The sequence below is a fragment of the Pezoporus flaviventris genome, unplaced genomic scaffold, assembly GCF_033815535.1.
Source record: "Pezoporus flaviventris isolate CSIRO_AGI_PZ_B2104156 unplaced genomic scaffold, CSIRO_AGI_Pfla_v1 ptg000047l, whole genome shotgun sequence".
Classification (NCBI taxonomy): Eukaryota; Metazoa; Chordata; class Aves; order Psittaciformes; family Psittacidae; genus Pezoporus; species Pezoporus flaviventris.
Genome location: NW_026892595.1, coordinates 6467138 through 6487049, shown reverse-complemented (window position 1 = coordinate 6487049; position 19912 = coordinate 6467138). Strand labels below are relative to the sequence as shown.

Sequence of the window (19912 nt, the reverse complement as noted above, 5' to 3'; positions counted from 1 at the left end):
CAAAATAACATGGCATAAGAAAGATTCTTCCTGTGTCAGTCCACCTCATTTATCTCCAACGTGCCTGCCAGTGGATAGCAGTGGGACATTGTAAGGATCCTGACTGCAGCCAACATGATCTTTGTCCCAAACATGACAACGATTTGCAGATCAGGGTCTTCCTGAGCGAAAAGTCCACGTCCTTGTGTTTAATGGCTTTCAATCAATTTTCATGTCATTGGTGTAAGTTTGTTTTAAAGCCAAGAAAACATGTAGCTTCCATAACAATAGGACTCCTAGTGCTATTTTATTCGTACTCGGAGAAAAGGATGGTAAAACTCAGAAGGATTTTTTTTTTTCTGGGATGAATTTTGCTTTCTGAAAGTTTCGATTATGCAGTAAGGTGCGAAGAAACATAGCCAAGCAGTGAAATCAATATAAAGTAATACTTCCATTTCCTTTTGATTCTATTTTCAATTCTATTTTTCTTCTATAAGTCTATCACTTAAGTATAAGATTCAAGGCTGTGACTGAGAACAGAAACAGAAATGGGAAGTTGGGACTTTAGCAAGAATACAGCTTTGCCAGCTCTCATGATTTTTATCATGAGTATCACGAAATTTGGTTACATGTTTTAAAGTGTCAGCTGCTGATACCATAGTATTGCTAAACTTCTCATTTGAGGCAAAGGAGTTTTCTATTATTATAACAGAGGGAATTCCCATAGACATACTATATAGAAAATGGGAATAAAATCAACAGTAATTTTGAGACACGTGGATTTTTACAAAGTTTCACAATTTTCTGAGGCCTGACTTATGATGTCCAAAACTTGGAGTGGACAACATTCATAAAGAAAACTGCTATGTTGCACTCAGGAGAATGTGAGCTTTCATATCATGTATAGAGTGAAGATAGGGAAAGACATTGCATCAGGTGGAACACATGATCCACAAACCAGCCTGCAGTGTTCTGAAAGGACATTAAGAATCAAGGTAGACCACCTAGCGAGGTACTTCCTGCATTATGTGTACTCTAACAATAAAAAAATTTCTTTTATATTTTTTTTTTTTATTTCATCATTATTCTAGCAGTACTAAGGCATTTGGAAACTCATGGGACTCTGCTCCTCTACAAGCACTGTGTGCACCAAAAGGAAAGTAATGTCCAAGCCAAGAAAATTTCTATGGGTTACACTGGCTCTTCAAAAAAAGGGTTTTCTGGAGCCTAAAATAATGTCTTTCAGTCCAAGAGAGATTGGGGAGAAATTTCACCATTGACTAGAAGAAAGCCAGAATTTCACCCTGTGTGTAAGGGTGGAGAATGCTCCCCCCATAGTAGATAGGGCAGGCCCAAGATCTTTGTGTCATCTGCTTCCACCCAGTAACAGCTTTATAAAAGTAAGTTAAGAATTAATAACTTAACAGCTGCTGAAGGCGTCTCTGAAGTGCTGTTTTCCCCCACTGCACATGAGAAGACAGCCATTAGCATTGCTGCTGCTAGGTTCACTGCTCCTTAGGGGATGCTATGCTTGCAGAATGGCCTGGTTTTGTACTGGCAATATGCACACATTTGAAATTGCTTGCATTTGGATGCTATTTGGTGCTCAGTTTTGAGTTAGTGCCGTGTCTGTTATAGATTCTTCTCATCACGGATAATGTGTCTCTTGTGAGCATGAGTCCTATTTTTTATTTTTGTTTGGATAACACTTCTCTCTGAATGTCAAAAGTTTGCCACATGCATTTTTACACAGCAGTATATTGTTAAAAAAAAAAAACAACAGCTAGAAGATGAATAAATACAAAACAATAGGAAATAACTATTACACTGCACTACATTTCCACCCAGCAGTCTCTAAGGACTTCACAAACACTGGTAAGAGCATCCTCAGGTATTTGCAAACCAGAGAAATATTATCCTCTCTAAGGAAACTGAGGCACAAGGATGAAGATGGCGTGGCCCAAGATCAAGCAGCATGAGAGAGTTAGCACTGTAAACAGCAAGTCTGTGTACTTCTTTACAGCTGCTAGTGGAAGGAAAGGTTTGTACACATGGCAGAAGGACACTGGTCTTTATTCCACCCACTTCTAAGAAGCTCCTACTCATTCTGCATGAGTTTTGAAGTCTGTTCTTGCTGAATGGCAAAACTTTGACTGACTTCACCCTGAGTTAATGACACTTCAGCTACAATACGGGCCTTTCTTCTGAGAATTTCCAGGGAACTGTAGAAATGTAGAGTCAACTCCTCACTCAACTGATATAAAATCCCTGGTGCTTCACTATAGTAGAATGATCTCTGGACAAATTAAGAATATGGCCCATGAAAAACAGCTTCTTTTTTCAGGTATTTAAATAAAAATTACCTGATAACTTGCAGATGAGCAAGAGCAGAAGCTGGGATGTGGCAAGGAAGGATATATTTTCCTTTCTATGCTGAGCGTATGGGGACATGCAAAAGTTATCCAGTGATCAGATATTTATTTTCAGAGCACTCAGAGTTTCATTTCAGAGCATCAGCTGAGCTTCGGTTACACCTATAAGAAGGTTTTTACTTTGTAATGCTGGAGGTGGGGGGAGGAATAACTAAGAAAAGGAATAAACGTTATAGGGAATATCATGGAGTGACGGTGTGCATATAGACAAGTTCCGTGGAGTAAGCAGGGTGCTTGAAGGTCACCCCACAGTAATTTATGCAGCTGCCTAGTGGGGCAAGTTCAAAAAAAACTTCCTGGAAAGCAGGCAGAGGAACTGTTTAGCTTTGAGACTTTGCCTAAGCTTTTGTTCGAAGAATAAAAGCTGAAAGAAAATGGATGTGTCAGTGTCCCACAGTATGCACATATATATATATGTATGTGTGTCTATGTCGCAATTTGCAGCTTGCAGCAGGAAAGCAATCTAATTAATTTCTGCTAACAACTTTAGCTAACATGGTATCCAAAAACCTCTCCTAGCATTTCTGACTAGTCATTTAACACAGAAGTAGGTCTATACATTGCTTTAACAGTCACTTTAGCTATACCAGTTTAGAAACCATTACAGAAAAGGCAGTACAGTCGCTGATACAAACCGCTGGCACTAGTGAGGTTTATTTCTGCAAAAGTATTGACATAAGACATATTTATACTAGAACACATGTATCCCCCAGTGCACACTGAATTGTTTTAATTATACACAAACAAAACCTTAACTTAAATCATTAAATTGGTACAAAAATCAGTGTATGAATCAGGATCAGTAGGCTTCAGATAACAAAGATTCGAGTCTCGAGTACAACAGGTATGGTTAATTAAAAACAGTAAAAATCTGCAAAGTAAAAATGTAATAGCCAGTAGAAGAAGCCTAATTGCCCAGGAAATGTGAGACTGGCTCTTGGAATTAAGTCTTAAATTTAGTCTGGGAGGGACCTATTTATGTGTGAAAGGCTGAAGAGCACTGGTTTCTTGAATAATGACATGCTATGATGGGAAGAATGAGAAGCAATATAAGCACTATTAGCTGCAGTGTTCAAAAGTAATAAGGAGCTTGAAAATGGTGTCGGAGAAATGAAATAAAGAAGACTATTATGTTGTTTGAAGGCCATCATCTTGTATAGCAGTGGAGGATAAACAAAAATGGAAACCAGTAAGGAACATAACACGATACGTTTATGGCATTGGATGTTTGAGCTATGAGCAGGTGCAACACTACTGGCACCAGTGGAGCTGTCTTCACTGCTTCACAGCTCAGTGTGGTCCTGTATCTATTTTATATACCTATATTATATAGCATATGTGCTATTGAAACACAGCAGAAAATTTTTGAAATGCATTAGTATGTGTACCTGGTCTAACTGTTTTCCATCCGAAATACAAGGAGATGAACCTAAATTGTCTGCTGTAAATGCATGTAAATAAGTTCTGGATTTAAGCCCAGATATGAATATACAAACAGATATAGTTTATAGAATTGTGACACAAAGTCTTAGGGATTTTGTGGGAATGTCAAAAAATGCTCAGCTATCAGAACATTTGCCTGCCATGTTAATACACCTTATGCCTCTATCTCCAAAACAGATTATGGAGATGGCTGTGAAATACAGAAAAAAAAAAGAGCTTTTATTTAAGAGCTACCTTTGCATATTTTTCCAGACTTAACTAAAGCCATTCAAATGGAGCAACAGCCTAGGATTTCCTCTAAGAAGGGTTTTTAGCATAAGGGATGTAAGCCTCTCATTTTGCATCTGGCAAAGTGGAGTGATAGTTATGGAAATAGGCAGCATAGCCTACGTTTCTGCATGGTGATCAAGCTAAAGCTTTTCTAAATTGCTGATCTGCTTCCCTTGTTACAGACAAATACATTGAGGAAAGTCGGTGGAAGTTGTCTGGCTTAATGACAGATTGGCACAAGATCCTACAGCAAGAAAAACTTTGATTCTCACCCATGTACTTACCAACTCAACCCAAAGCTTCACTATTATGAGCTAAGATTTTGGAGAATGAGCGATAACTTATTTATAGTGATTTATGAACTGAGGGGACAAAAAAGAATGAAGCTGTTTTTTCTACTCTGTTGTAAATTACTCTGCAAGACTCTGAAATACATTGTTATAAAAAGTACTTATTAATTTGTGTAGTGCCATAAATGTATGTCCTAGCTATTAGACCTGCACAAGTGAGTCTGTTGTTTTAACTGACTTCAGTGGGACTGTTTATGCAAATGATCAAAACTTTGGCTGTGAGGGTGCATTTCTCAAAGTCTGAGGCAGAATAATCATATGGGTGTGAACAGACCTCTCTATCCTTCTTTAGGTTACCAACTTTCAATTTCAAAAGTGTTGTGAAAAAGAAAAAGAACAAAAAGAAAAAGAGAAAGGAAAAAATAAAAATAAAAATGAAAAAGAAAAAGAAAAAGAAAGACAAAGAGAAAGACAAAGAGAAAGACAAAGACAAAGGAGAAAGAAAAAGAGAAAGAAAAAAAGAAAAAGAAAAAGGAAAAGAGAAAGAAAAAGGAAAAGAGAAAGAGGAAGAAAAAGAGAAAGAAAAAGAAAAAAGAGAAAGAAAAAGAAAAAGAGAAAGAGAAGAAAAAGAAAAAGAAAAAAGAGAAAGAAAAAGAAAGAAAAAGGACTACCTGTATCTTCTTTTTCAACATGAAAAGCAGTAGGGCATGGCCCCAGCACAGGGCTGAGATGCAATAGCAGTGAGTGCCCCCATCCACAGTGGGGTGCTCCAACCCTTTCCCACCCCACAGGTCTGATGGGCTATGTCTTTCATGGGGGCATGGAGCAGCCCACAGTGCAAACAAGCAATGGAGCCCAAGCTGCTGGAAATGTAAGGAAGGCATTAAACCAGGCTATCATTCAGTGGGAGGCTCGGCCTGTCTCTGTTTAGGGGAAGCATGGGGCATATGGCCACTGCAGCTCTACATCAGCATGGAAGGCAGCAGATAACTGCCCAGTTTCTCCTGTACAACAGCTGGTTATTGTGCTTCAGGGATGTGCACAATTTCTTCTGGAAGAAATCATCATGTCAAATGGGTGTCTCTTCCACATATGGAGATATTTTCTCAATGGTCCTTTTGAGCCATTTAAATTCTTCATTTTATAGCATTACGTAAAATACTTGTAATGCTATTAACATGCAAGATGAATCTAAATATGCACAATACTTTCCTGTTTCAATGAATTATTGCAAAGCTCAGGCAGTTCAGAACCAGCTTTGTGTATCACAGAGTTTCACAGTACCTTACATGTGAGAAATAACCAGAAATATAATTTTTTGAGGCTATGTTTCTAGAAACCTTTGCTACTGCCCATGAAAATCAATTTCCTCCATGGAAGTTTAGGCCTTGGGTAGGGGGTTACTCTCATATTTTTGTGAATTCCTACAGAAAAGCAAATGACCTATGCTCCCAAGAAGTTGGCAGGTGACTTATTAAACTTCTCTCAAATCTCCTTCAGGAAGTTCATTAAAACTCTATTTGGAAATAGCCAGGTGCTTGCTTCCCACAGTGCAAGAAGGAAATCTGTCACCCTGTTTAAAAAATTGTTTGGTTACTTGGGATAAAGAAATAATCATTATACAAGCTGTGTGGTTTTGTGATGTAAAACTATGGCTTGGTGAGAAAAGTGCCAAGGTCAACCCAATGAAAGACCCACAGTGAACTCAGACCTGATTTCAGAAGTCAGTGGTGGATGGAGGCCAGGAGAACAAAGTCTTTTCTGTGGTTCACTTGAAAACATTTTCTAAGATTCTGGATAAACATAACACTCTAGCTTGAGAGTTTTTAGCTTGAAAAAATACAATTAGAAAATATTATTATATGTTTTATGAGGACCACTAAGGCTGACAAAATTACCTTATTTGATGCTAAATCCTGACCTAAATACTATGGCCAAGTCAACTAACAGAAAAATAGTAGGGCTAAGCCTTTTTCATTCTTTATTCTGCCAAACCACTGCCTCTTGCAATCAAGATTGATTACAAACACCCAATTAAGAGGCATTTGGAACATGATCTGAACACTAATCCTGTCTCTTTTTTCTCTTTATACCTAATTATCAGCCTTAAGATGGGTATTAGTGCTTTACTGGGTAGATTTACTTTAGGAACTTCTAAATAAACTAAGAAATCTATACTATCTACATAAATGTGTCTATATATGCATGGTCTTAGAGATATGCGTGTAACATTTATTCCTGTATCCAAATAGTTTTGTGTGATATGTAAGTCTAGACACATACATGTGAGACCATGTATATCTTGTTTTTAGACATAATTTCATTCTTTGTAAATACTACAAAAGGAAATAATTGAGTTGGGTTTACATCAGCATGTATAAACCCCTCTATATTCTAATTATCAAATCATGATCCAATGTTATAGCTTGCAATAAGATATAATTAAAAAAATAATTTTCAGCAACAGTTTTTTTGTTTAATTACATTAGCACAGGAGGGGTGTGTGTGGAAAGGACAGCACTGTGGGGTTGACTGAAAACATATTGAGAGTTTCATGGGGCTAATGCCAACCACCATGGATTTCACTTTAGAAAGGACTCAGCCCTCTGTTCTGAATTTCTGTTTCTCAGTCCACAGAAAGATTGAAGGATAGGCTTATGAGAATCCATATTTGACCCTCAGCTTTCTCCTGTCTGAAGGGCATCTGGTTGTAACACATCAAGACAGAGTTCTGCCCACAGTTAACTTAACTGTCTGGATTAACAGAAACACATGTATATGATTGTTATTGTAATTTTAATGTGCTACTGTACAGAGATCCAAGTCAAGACTCTACTTTGCCAGGGAATGCACCATACACAGAGGGCAATGAATGGCCATGAATGCTGGCCAAAACAGATTCCCTAGCTGTGATCAGGCAGTTTGGTCATGGTTTCCCTAACACCTCTTCCTGAGAAAACTCAAACTCAAACTGTTACTCTAAAAGAAAGAATTGTTAAAACAGTTTGACAACAGAGACTTTCGCGAGTTAAGTGCTTGGATGAACAACAAAAGAATCGGTTTATTACACTGTGTAATCAGAAAAACAATATCATTTCTAACTTATTTCAACTCTTCTTTAGTCTCTAAAACACAATAAAACAACAGCATTATCTTTAGATACTTGCATCTGATACCTGTGTGCAAATACATGCTGAATCCTGTAGCAAAGAACACATACTTGCATATACTTTTATGATCCAGAATATTTAAGTTAAGGAAAAAGTAGTGGGTTTTCTGTTTTGTTTGAGTGTGTGTATATGTGTGTGCGTGTAGGAGAGGTAACACGCTCCATGTCTACTGCAACAGGTGTTTTCTACTTCCATGATCCTACCCAGGTCCTGCGCCGATTCCCTTCCTTGACAAGGTTTACTGTAGCCTTCCAGAAGGTCTCAAATAGCAGTGATCACCACCAGGGCTGCCTGGAATCTAGCAGCATACTCTCTGAGAAAGCCTTTTGTGTGCTTCATGTAAATCAGAGAAATGCCCTTGAAGTGCACCCAGAAACATGAGATATCACATGGTCCCCAAATCCACTGCAATGACTCATCCTCTAAACTACGCCAAAACCATTTGTTTCTTGTTTTGGGGACAGAATGGAGGATGATCCCTTCATCCCTTTAGTAGTCCCAAATAGTCATTAACCCCAAACAGTTTCTGAGGGACAGATTTTTGAGGGAGACAGTGGGCTGGAGGTGCCTCTCCTTCAGCCCAGGTACAGCCTTCCCAGCAGGCTGGTGCTGGACCCCACATGCCACTCATGGCTGTGTCAAGCCTCGCTTCATGCCTTTCCCAGTCTCCTGCAGTGAAGTACAGGGTGGGTTGGCTCAAGGTGTGTGGGCTGGGCAATTGAGTTAATTGAACGAAAGCAAACAGGTGCCCTCAGCAGTGAACAGTAGGCATTCCCACCTCTCCTGGGTACCTCATCCCCAGGCAACCCACTAAAAGCCCAGTGCTGGCGCTTAGAGGAGCAAGGCCTGGCCATTAAAACCATATTTGAAAGCTGAGAGGCCTTGGCTTCTTCAGACTTCTCTGTTCAGCTACAGGCAAATATGGTCTCACAGGCTTGCTCCTTTGAATCTGCTCCTTTGCTAGCTCTGCTGCTTACCCCATGTTGTCAGCTGCAGGCATCTCACTACCTATTGAGCTCAACAGTGGTGGAGGGACAGGGAATTGGGAAGCTCTCACTGACATTTACCATCAAAATGACTGATACAGTCATAAACCAGCCCTACAGGGCCTGTGCTGCATCATTCCTCACAGCCTTCAAGTATAACAGGAGGCAACTCTGTGGAAGCACAGGGAAAAATCCCCATGGCTTCCAACAATATTGGGACCCTCCATTGCATCTGAGATGCCCTTGGTGCAGTCTGTGGGAGCAGTTCAGGACTGGTAAGCCTGAAGCCAGGCTCTAGCTGCACCTCTGGGCTGTCAGAAAGCATCTACCACGTGTGGAGCCTTTGACAGGACCAGTCTGACAGGCAAGTCTTGACATACAGCCCAGTAATGTCCTTTACAGGCAGCTCTCTAGACAGGAAGAAAGGACACGTGCACCCTTACCTCCATTGGCTCAAACCAAAGGGCTCACACTGCCCCCCCCCAAGAGAAAATCGCACAAGGTCTGCACAAAGCAGCCCTCACTGCATGGAAGAATAGGAATCAGGATTCAGACAACAGCAAATGAAATCTTAAACTTTGCAGAAACTAAAGAAAGGCTGTGCCATGGCTTGCCTTGCTTCTGTTTATTTTACCAGCCTTAGTTTGTTATACCTACAGATTTATAGCATAAACCCATTGATATTATTTAGAAATAAAATGGATGGATGACTTTCTAACATCATTAGGGTCTATATTGCATGAGGTTACAGTTTCATCCTGTAGGTCTGGACAAGTATGATTTCTTCCTTACTCTGGGATCTGAAGATTTGTTTTCTTCTGTATAAACAATCATAGGTATTTTTCCATCCATATTCTACAACTGACTGCAATTTCTATACAGTTCTAATCTCATCATTGTAACTAATCCCTAGTAAATGCAATATAAAGAATAATTATCTATTATATTTCTCCTTCTACAACTTGAATGTTTCCAAAATGGGTGATTTTTCCATTCCAGGTGATTTGACAGCACTGTTGTATACACTCTACAATTGTTAAGCAAGGATGATATTTACTCTCTACATAGAATCATAGAATAGTTAGGGTCGGAAAGGACCTTAAGATCATCTAGTTCCAACCCCCCTGCCATGGGCAGGGACACCTCGCACTAAACCATGTCACCCAAGGCTTTGTCCAGCCTGGTCTTGAACACCGACAGGGATGGAGCATTCACAACCTCCCTGGGCAACCCATTCCACCCTAACAGGAAAGAATTCCCTTCTTATATCCAATCTAAACTTCCCCTGTTTAAGTTTTAACCCATTACCCCTTGTCCTGTAACTACAGTCCCTAATGAAGAGTCCCTCCCCATCATCCCTATATCTATAAATGATGGACAATAAACCAATTGTGCTGTGTGGTGTATCTGTGAAAACCCTGTAAAACAATACAGTCAAGTCTGGCAACAAAGTCAATAATTTGTCAGTAAGAAAATCGGTATTGGTCTTTCTCTACTCAGCCCTCCACCTTTCTTAAGCCCTTTTCTTGTGAAGCTTCACATTCATTTTCTTAATGTTTTTAACCTAGTGTCTGTGAAATTTTTATTGCTCCCCAGATAATGACATCTGATCTGAATGTAACTACACACCTCTTTGCTCAGCAACATTTGTCACAAACCATTATAAATTATCATGCTGATAGTGTGCATTGCTGGGAAACCGGAAAAGTTCCATAAATTCTAAGTACTGTATCAGTGACATTCGTGTTTATTATCTCGGTATAAAGTTTTACTAGATTCAAGATGGCTACATTTACACATTAGGATACTTCAGCAACATAAGACTCATACAGCTTGTGCTAAATGCTGAAAAGCATTTACCACATGCACCAAACACTGGAGCATTTTAACTAATATGTAGCCATATGTTTTGTCTCTTCCATTCGTTTTAACCATGTTCCTGACTCAAAAAATGCATGGCTATTACTGGGGCTTGCTTGAGAAAAGACAAAATGGCAAACAGGTATTATTATTCTCTTAAAGTATAAACATTATTTCTGTTTCTTGGCCTTCTGAAGAGGAGGCAGAGCACTCATTAAAGTTAAAAGTTAAAAAGAGACTGTATTTTTTCATTATGTATGTCCTTGATAACAATCTGTGGTTGACATGACTGTATACTTCCTGTCGAGACCCAGTATTTCCATTATGTTGGTTCAGTATTTCTGGCTAGATTGTTTTTTATGAGCTGAACCTAGCTTGTGTGAACATATTTTTAATTATTTGCGTATCTTTATTCTTCGAAACTGTGTAAGTTGAGACCTTTGGAATAGCTCCAGAGAAACAGGAATTTTTACCATGTTTGCTTGAAATTTAAAACAACTCAAATGGTTCTGATTGTCAGAAAATCATACATATATGAATTTTATTAGCAGTCATTTGAGAAATACTTATTCATTAAAGCATAGCATAATAAGTAGGTAAATCAGGGGCATATTTTTAAAATTAATTCCAAACCCTAACATACAAAGAGACTAACTGGGAACAGCTTCAGTACAGCTAATGCTTAAATTTGCTGCTTTTGATTCTCCTCAGAGAATCAACCTTTCACCAGTTTTACATTTCAATACACCTACCCCTCTATACAGAATAACATTTTTTAAAGTTAGATAAGGCTACTTGATTTTCTTGTTGGCACTACAGACCAAGAAGGTAACCTTTCCAAAGTCACATAGTTTCCCTCCCTGGGCTCAGGGGATCCTTGTTATTAATGTTGTTTTCAACGCTAACTAAGGTCCAAGATGCAATGAACAGCATTATAAAGAAGATTTTGGGAGTTATGCCAGCAAGCTAATCTTCTCCAGTCTACTCTAATTGTATGGGGCATTTTTTTGTTCCCAGACATGAATTCCCCTATCTCTCTTTTTATATCTGCATTTCATATTTAAGTGCTTATTAATTTCCAGTGCTAAACCTTTCAATAAACCAGAGTGTAACCTAAATTGCACATTTCTAGATTTCAGACTGAGTTGCTAATAACTAAGTATATTAGGAAATCTGACTGTACTTAGCTGCAAAACCAAAAAATCTTGTGATATGTTTTATTCCGTTAATCTCCTGTTGTATCCAATATTTGATACAGGGAATGTGAATTTTGTAAGCAGACACTGAAATTTCAAACCACAGAGATGGCTGACAAATTCCTGTTGCTGAAATCATTTTCTATTATTCTGGTCCTAAGATTTTTGGCACAAATACAATTCCTCCCAAGTTAAAAAGAGCAATATTTAATATAAGTGAAGTAGCAACTGAGTAATTTAGCATAATCTAGAAGATCAGTATTTCAGTATAGACCAAATAACAGTGAAGTCATCACCACTGCGCACTGCAAAGACAGTGCAAACAACCCTTTTTAGAGACTCCCTTCTACCCACTACCATCTCATTATTGCACTGGGTCCCCTTTCAGGGGAAGAAATAATGCAGGGGGGAACAGTGGACAATGAATATTGAGAAGGGAGCAATGGAGGGAGGGACTCAATCCCTTCCCTGGACCCAGTTCAGCTCAGTCTAGCACCATTTAGCACAACACTATGCCACAAAGATTACTTGTTCCTCAAATAACTGTATGCTCTACACCATTTAATTGCTGTCAAAGACCACGTTGGTTTTACAGCGTTGGAAAAACATGTATTCTAGCAAGGAACAAAAAGGACTTGACACTGAAATATGCTTGATTCAATTTCCTAATCTCTATCTAAGAGACAAGGAGAGACAGACAAACATTTTAAAGCATTAGGACTGTCCCACAGAATGCAAGCAAAACCTGTATCAAGAAGATACAAGGAAGTGAATCACTGCCTAAGCATGACAAATTAAAAATTAAAGAACGGGAAGTCAGAGTGTGAACATATGGTGTGAATATGAGCTGTGGCTCCAAAACCACAGTAAAACCTCATTTTAATGAAGAGTCAGTTTAGTTTTATGAGCATAGGGTTTTCCTGCATTATCACTCAACTGTGATACTGAAATGCTGATATAGAAGAGATTATAAAAACAAACCAAACAACTAAGCACCATAGTGCATCATTAAAGAATTTCATTTTTAAGGGAAATCAATAACTGTGATCTAAGTAATCAATTTGTTAGATAATAGGAACAGAGATGTGCCTAGTAAAAATGAAGTGCTTGAGTACAGTTACCCTCTTTCTCTAAGGCCAACACTCTAACCTCATGGTTTTGTTACAACCACTCCTGATGATGCTGAGCGTCGTTTTACAAGACCAAATCCTGTAAAATCCCAAATACTCCAACGAAATGCCAAACACCAATGGCTATTGAGTTTAATCTTTCTGACATGCAGAGAAAACCCTGACTGGTAGAATTAGTGAACAATAACTCTCTCTTGCAGTTGTCAGAAGGGGGTGAGAAATCCATGATACTCAAGAAATTTTTAAATAATGAATCACTAAAATATTTTCTTCATGAAGCCAGTGGCTAAATTTAGAGGGCATGTTGAAGAGGGCAATGACCTGAACATGTGTTGTTGCCTTGTGCAAGCTATGCTATGTGGTTTACAGATTTGGGGAAAAGTGGAGAACAGCTTCTGGGAGGCTCTGACTCCCCTTCTTACTCCTGGTCAAAGGGAATAGAAGCTGAGGGGAGCAAAGGGAGCCTCAGTGATACCCTTCCTCCTCTCAGGGCACTACTGTAGAGCAGGAGAAGGGGGGAGAAAGGGGGAAATATGACTATTAGTCCTGCAGTCTACTGCCCCTTAATGAGTGAGAGTAAATGCCAGACTGACTCTGCATTAAGAAGATTTGACAATTTATAATTGGCCTGGTTTTGCTATAGGGTATTTGTAGCAGTGGAGATTCAAAATGAAGGGGAACCATTTTTAAAAAAATCTGGAGACTTACTCAAGAGAGCAAGCAGCCCAGCAAACACAGAATGAATCGCACCCCCATACCGTGCGTCAGCGCCATCATCCACCCGCATGTCCATCCGGCAGGCAGGATTCAAATATAATTCATAAAGCTCAAAAAGTTGCAAAGATCTTTTCAACATCCCCCCCTTCCCCCCCCCCCCTCGGCTAGGACGCTCCGCTGAGCGCCTCCTGCGTCTTCCCACAGCAACAACTGCCAGCAGCCCCCGGGCAGTGGAGGGGAGCGGCCCCGGGCGCGGCGCGGAGCCCCGCGGAGCCCCGAGCGGCGGCGGCAGCGTCGGGCCGGCAGGTGGCGCCGTGGCGCTCCGCAGCGCGGCGCCCGCACTTACTTGCAGTCGCGGTCCTCCAGGTCGAAGTGGGGGTTGAAGTTGATCATGATCCTCTGGTAGGGCTCCGGGGCCTGGATCAGCCACTCGCATTTTTGGCTGGGGTGGTAGGACTGGGGGTAACCGGGAGACGTGAGGTACCCGGGGTTGACAATTTTGATCGTGTCGCCGCACTTATCTGCGGGGGAAAGCAAACAGATTGGCTTTTCTCAGTTCCCTCCGGCAGGCACCTGGTTTCAGCCTGCAGACCTGAACCAGCCAACCGCTGTGGCACTGCTGGGGGATGCTGCAGCCTTCTTCAAGCAAACTTTTGCTGCATCCTTCTGCTTTTAACACAAAGGTGTCCTTGCTACATATTACCGCCAGGAAGAGGCCTGCCTCTCAGTGCCCATCTTGTCCAGCAGCTGGACAGACAGCAAGTAGCAGAAGATACCCCATTTCTAAACAGCATTCTTTCAAAAAGCCTCCTGCCCCAAGCTAACAGTGCCCCTTACAGCGTTAAAACCTTGCAGTCTTACAACAGCGTTAACGTTGGCTCAGAAGGGTATCTGAGACACAATTGTCTCTAAAAAGTATAATCTTCTGAAATATGACGTTTTAAGGAAAGCCGGGAGGAGAACTAAAAGGATGCTATTTGACCTCCTGCCCAGCTATGAGATAAGCCTGGTCTGTGTCACTGACCACTGGGATTGCCTTGGTGGATCCAATCTCATTTGTGGCAGACCCTCCCTTTGTTTTATCAGTCCATAAATCTAAGCAGGTTGAAACTATCTGTGCTCTTCAAACCCAGGGTAGCAGAGAACAAAGTGGGTTTAGTGAAGCAGAAATCATCCACTATGTTTTTCTTCAAGGAAGTTTGTTCATGCTTGGAGACTGCATCAAAGTAATGGAGCAGAACAACATCCTTTTCTCTTCCCTCCCTCCCCCCAACAACAACAAAGATCTATTTTTAATAGTTAAATAGCTGCAAAAGTTTCCAGAATCACCAAGTGGGACTGTGAAATGTGGTATGCTGCATCTTGCTCCTTTGGCTGGCATTGTCAGAGTTGCATTTTAAGGTTTACAGGAAAAATAAAAAGGGACAAGAAATCCAGCCTACACGGTCACTCACTTTACTGTCCAGTGCAGGTTTGTGTTACCACTTTTTTACTACTATGGATTTCTTTCTATAGACCTTCAGGGAGAAAAAACTTTCTCCAGACATTGATCGTTTAATTTTGAGCAATAAAATATAACAGTAAACTGCAGACAAGAAGAAATGTCCACACTAAAAAGAAAGGCTATATATCACTACATCCCAATAGTAGTATACACAGGCTGCAGTGCTGTATCTAATAACATCCCCTGTGAAAGCAAAATGGCATGCTTTGCTCTCAGCATGAATTTATAAGTGTACAGGATTTTATTGTAGGAAAAACAGGTCAAATGGAAATGAATGAGGAAATGCACATAAAAAATGCATAAAGCTACACTCTTTATAGAAATTATTTGCCATAAATTAGGAGGGAAGGGGATGATGCATACTCAGCTGTACGGTCAAACCCCAGATATTGCTAAGCATGTTGCTGGGGAAGGCTATCTTATTACTTATTTCTGCCTTGCCTTCACAAAAAGGGCTGTTTTTCTCTGACCAGAACAAAAGGTGTTGCAACTCAAAGCCCAAAAGCTGTCAATGGTGATCTTGCTAATCTGTTGTCTGGGGCTCTCAGGGAATCTTGCCTTTTCCTCCCTGTGTAAGCACACTCGGAAAGTGATCCCGTATCATTAAGCCCACTCCAGCCCTGCAAACAACATGGCAGAGTCTGGCATATGTTACATGCCTGAAATAAAGCAGTGCTGCTTCCAGTCACTTGACAGAGTCACTTCAGAGGACGCTGAGGTGGACTTACTACCACCAGCACTCCTTAATCTGTGACTTCTGGGAAAGTGACGGTGTAATAAGATAATACGGTCTGCTAGACTCCCTGGCTCTGTGCAATCTCTCTCACACTTGATTAAGAGGAGCAGTTTCTAATGACTTTGGACCATTAGTTCTAAATAGGGTTAATGAATTAATTTAGCGGACACTAGTACTGCATGCAGGTGAAGGTGGCATTAGTAGGTCTGGTAGGTTTCAGAGGAGGTTAATGGCCTTGGTGACTCCAGCAGGGCCACACATTAACTGCTAACAGTGAAGCCTTCTGCCCAGCAACCCACCCCATGCCCTTTCTTTTACTGGGGAGAAATGATCAACAAGAGCAGCAGGTGGCCCACTCCCACCCCTCAGAGGGTGCAGGACTAGGGGCAGTCCTGGTTTATGTGGGAGCCACATGTGGGGCATGGGGATGAGCAAAGTTCACCTCTCGAAGCATCCCCAAGCTGGGCTTGGCACATTCCTCTAGCGCCTTCGCTCCTGCGACACAGCACTGGAGCAGGCAGCTCGTCCTGATTAAATTAAGATGCCTCCTCAAAACATATTGGGAAAGAGATTAACTTCCATCATAAAACATGCAATTTTAATACTCTCTCTTCCACGACACTCCACTTGCGGTCCCTTATTAAAACAATATACCAGCGTAAGTGGAGGGTGCTCTCTTCTTTTAATTACTTTGATTGAAAACCCAGCCACGCAAAAGTAAATATTTGATAATTACTTAATAATAATTGCTCAGGATTTGTCAGGGAAGGAAAACTCACATGATCTGTTTCATGTGTGAGAGCTAAACGTCAAGCAGTCCCACAATTAGACCATCTTTAAAAATGCATCATGCAGTGAAATATGCACAGTGCCCTGGCATTGTTCAGGGAAGGAGGAGCGTGCTGCTTTTAATTAGTTGTGTTTTCAAGGACTGCCTGATAGTAAACTAGCTACATCAGTCATTTGCTAAGGGATTACTTCTCTTGGAAGGGAGTCTTCACAGGGAAGCTCAGCTTCTCTCTTGGCACTGTACAAGTTGCATGTAAACTGCAGACTTAGGGAAGGGGTAGTGTAGAGAGCTCTCCATTTAAAGACTACCCACAGGTACACGCACAGTTTATAAAAGGCACAGTAATCTGAAATTTTAAGCTTTGGAAAAAAGAAAGGGCGGTGGGGGCAGCCTTCCCTTTAAAGGGTTCCTTATCTTTCAAATCTCGAAGGCGAGACTTATTTAATTGCCTATGGGAGGAAACATTATTAAGATAATTGGCTGTCCTGATATAGTGAGAGAGAGCAGCCTGCCTTATGCCACTACCGAAAAGAACAGAAAATAAAGTCGGAAGGCGCTGCCGGGCAGGCGATCCTGGGGTGAGGGCCGCGCTGTTGCCACCCCCGCTGGAAAGTTCCCCCCGCCGGGCCCGGGCCGGTGCCGGTGCCGTGCCAGCCCCCTCCGTACCCGCTGCCCGACCCCAAAGGCAGCCCCGAGCCCAGCCTTGTAGCTGCCCGCCCAAGCTGAAATCAGACGTCCCCGTAACACTCACCGCTTCGCAGAGCCCTGGCGAGGGTGAAGGTGAGGGCTGCACAGTGCAGGAGAAGTCCCCAATCCATTTTCCCTTCCGACAGCAGGGGAAGGAGGCAGAAAAATAAAAAATAAAAAATGAAAAAAAAAAGAAAAAAAGAAGAAAGCCTTCCAGGCACAACTCTTCCTAGGTCTTAAATCCTCCGGTCGGAGTCAGGAGCAGAAGGCACGGCCCGCAAAGGGCAGTCCCGGGGGCAGGGCAGGCTGGCTTCTTTCTGCGCCTCAAGTCGCCCGCATCCTGTCATTTAGCTCCGGCTCCCTCTCCCTTTCCCCACACTTGTTTCTTCTCCAGGCGCCGCTGCCCCTGCCATTCCCAGCGAGACTAGAAAGCCAAATGAAAACGAGGGGAAAAACAAAAAACACCCAACGAAAACCAACAAACACACAAACAAGACAGACAAAAATCCTCGCGGCTGCTGGCACCTCGGGAGCGCTCTGCCGGGGCGGGCTCCGGGAGACGGGGCGGGGGTGCTCTGCGAGAGGAGATAAGGAAGGGAAGCGGCCGTGAGCGTGGACCAGCCGGCCGCTGGAGTTTGGCAAACTGCGTCGCCCCCCGCCTGCCCCGCTGTCCCGCGGGGACGGCAGCCCCGGGCGGCGGTGACTGGCACTGCCCGGCACCCCGCACTCACCTGCCCCGGCGAGAGGCGAGCGAGCGCGCTGCCGCCTCAGGGACTCCCGGCAGGACGGGGAAGGGGGAAGCGCCCAAGCGGCTCCTGCTCGCAGCCTGAGGAAGAGGAGCGCAACTCAGCGGCAATAAGGGAGGCCGAGGAGCCGCCGTCTCCCAAGCCCCAGTCCCCTCCCCCTCCACGCCCTCCTCCTTCTCCTCCTCCTCCTCCTCAGTCCCCCAAGACTTCGGCAGCGCGGAAGAGCCAACAAACACGGCGATCCCCAGCCCTGACGCTCAGCCGAGGCAGGGCTGGCTCGAGGGCACTCGGAGGGGGAAACGGGTGGGGAGAGGCAGCGTCCCCCGCCACGGCAGGTAGAGCCGATCCGGGCGGAGGTACCCACCTGCGCCCCGCAGCGCCCGCGCAGCCCGGCCGGGCCCGGCCCGATCTCCCCCATCGTCCCGGCTCCGCAGGCTGAACCGCACACATGCACCGTGCCCGCGTCCCGGCTTGCTCGCCCCACGGTATCCCGCGGGCACCCTACCCCGTCCCCTCCCGGCTCTTCTGCAACCACTCTCTTTCTGTTTAGTGGGAATATGCAGCCAAGCCCCACGCGTGTCCCTCAGAGTCGCAGCTTTCCCCCAGTGGGACACCACCATCCCCTGTGATCCTAGGGGCTGCTGGCTGTGCTCGTGTGGGCTGTGAGGATGCCCCGTGGCGACACCCCCAGGTGGCAGGTCACCTGGACCCACTGCCCTGTTCCCTTTGCATTTCTGCATCTCTGGGGCACCTTCCTGAACCCTCTCCTTCCAGACCCTATTCCTACCATCCTTCTTACCCGCTCTGTCATTTCTGCCTCTCTCAGCTTCTCTTGTGGCTTTGCCACCCAGTCTGTCTGCCTCTCATGAAGCCTCTTGAGCGGTTGAGGAGCTGCTGTGGGTGAGCTCTGCTCTCCATGGAGGCTATGTGGTATGAAATCCCTACTGGGAGTGTGTCTTCTGATCACTCCCGTTACCCCCTTTTTCCTGGCACCAGGGGACAGGCACAAAGCAGGGACGCAGGGACACAATGAGCTCTGAAACCTGCTTTTTGGCTGAACGGTGTGATGCTCACCAGCTATGGGGCCTTTCCTTGTCCCATTGCCCTGCCATACCAGCTATCCTTGTACTCAGAAGTGATTACCTAGATGAATCCAGCCGCTTCTTTTATGTGGAGGGCTTTGAGCTTCCTTTGTGTGGAGAAAATCCAGTCACTAGGGTAGGAGTTAGAGGAAGAGCTCAAAGGCTGAAAGCTGAAACACTGTGTTAAATGGTCCCCAAAGGTGGGTCTGAGCTAGGAAAATGACCTGCAGCCAACAGTGGATGTCAGCCACTCTCATCTCCCAGAGCAGAGTTTGAAAACAATTTGTTACTGGTGCATAGCGAGGCAAACACTGTTAACGCTTTATCAGGAAAAAGGCCTGTTGGAGCACATGCTCCACAAGGAATCTCTCTGAAGGATGCAGAGGGAAAAGAGTTTGGCTTTGCTGGGGGCAGGGTCATCCTCCAAGTGTAGCCGCAGAGTAAATCCCTGTCCACTCTGAAGATACAACCATGTTTGAAATAGTTTTCAAACATAGTTGTAAGTCTGTAGCCACACAGATTAACTACAAATGTGTTACATCTGTGTTCAGAAATCATACACAGATTCAGCCTCCTTCATCCCTTTGTCTCTAGCCCAGGTTCTGAGCTTTCCACGCTCTCTCCCTCTCTGCCCTTTTGAAGCCCCGACATTAAGGTCAGCTGAAGTCTGGAGATTAAGTCCATAGGAAATCTGTCTGCTGGTTTCATACTGCACACTGTCTCATCACTTTCTGAGTTTTTGCCAGACATTCCCCTTCTATGATTGCAGTTCTGTAACATCGTGCACTAAAGTGCAGTTTGAGTCTGTTAAACTCCCTGTATGCTTCGTTCTTTCCTTCCTTAGCTTCTGCCTCTGCCCTTGCTCTTGTCCCTGCTCCTGCCCCTGCCTGTGTC

General features: G+C 43.2%; 1 protein-coding gene across 3 annotated transcripts in view; it reads right to left on the bottom strand.

The window, feature by feature from the left end:
• NRP1 (neuropilin 1) overlaps positions 1-18080 on the bottom strand; it is a 117543-nt gene extending 99463 nt beyond the window's left edge. For all 3 annotated transcript variants that reach the window (XM_061468130.1, XM_061468131.1, XM_061468132.1), the window contains exons 1-3: positions 17922-18080; positions 17255-17765; positions 13820-13994 (exon numbers count right to left, since the gene is read on the bottom strand). In XM_061468130.1, the coding sequence (XP_061324114.1) occupies positions 13820-13994; positions 17255-17321 (242 nt within the window). In that variant the 5' untranslated portion in view covers positions 17322-17765; positions 17922-18080. The remainder of the gene's footprint in view (positions 1-13819; positions 13995-17254; positions 17766-17921) is intronic.
• Between the last annotated feature and the right edge of the window lie 1832 nt (positions 18081-19912).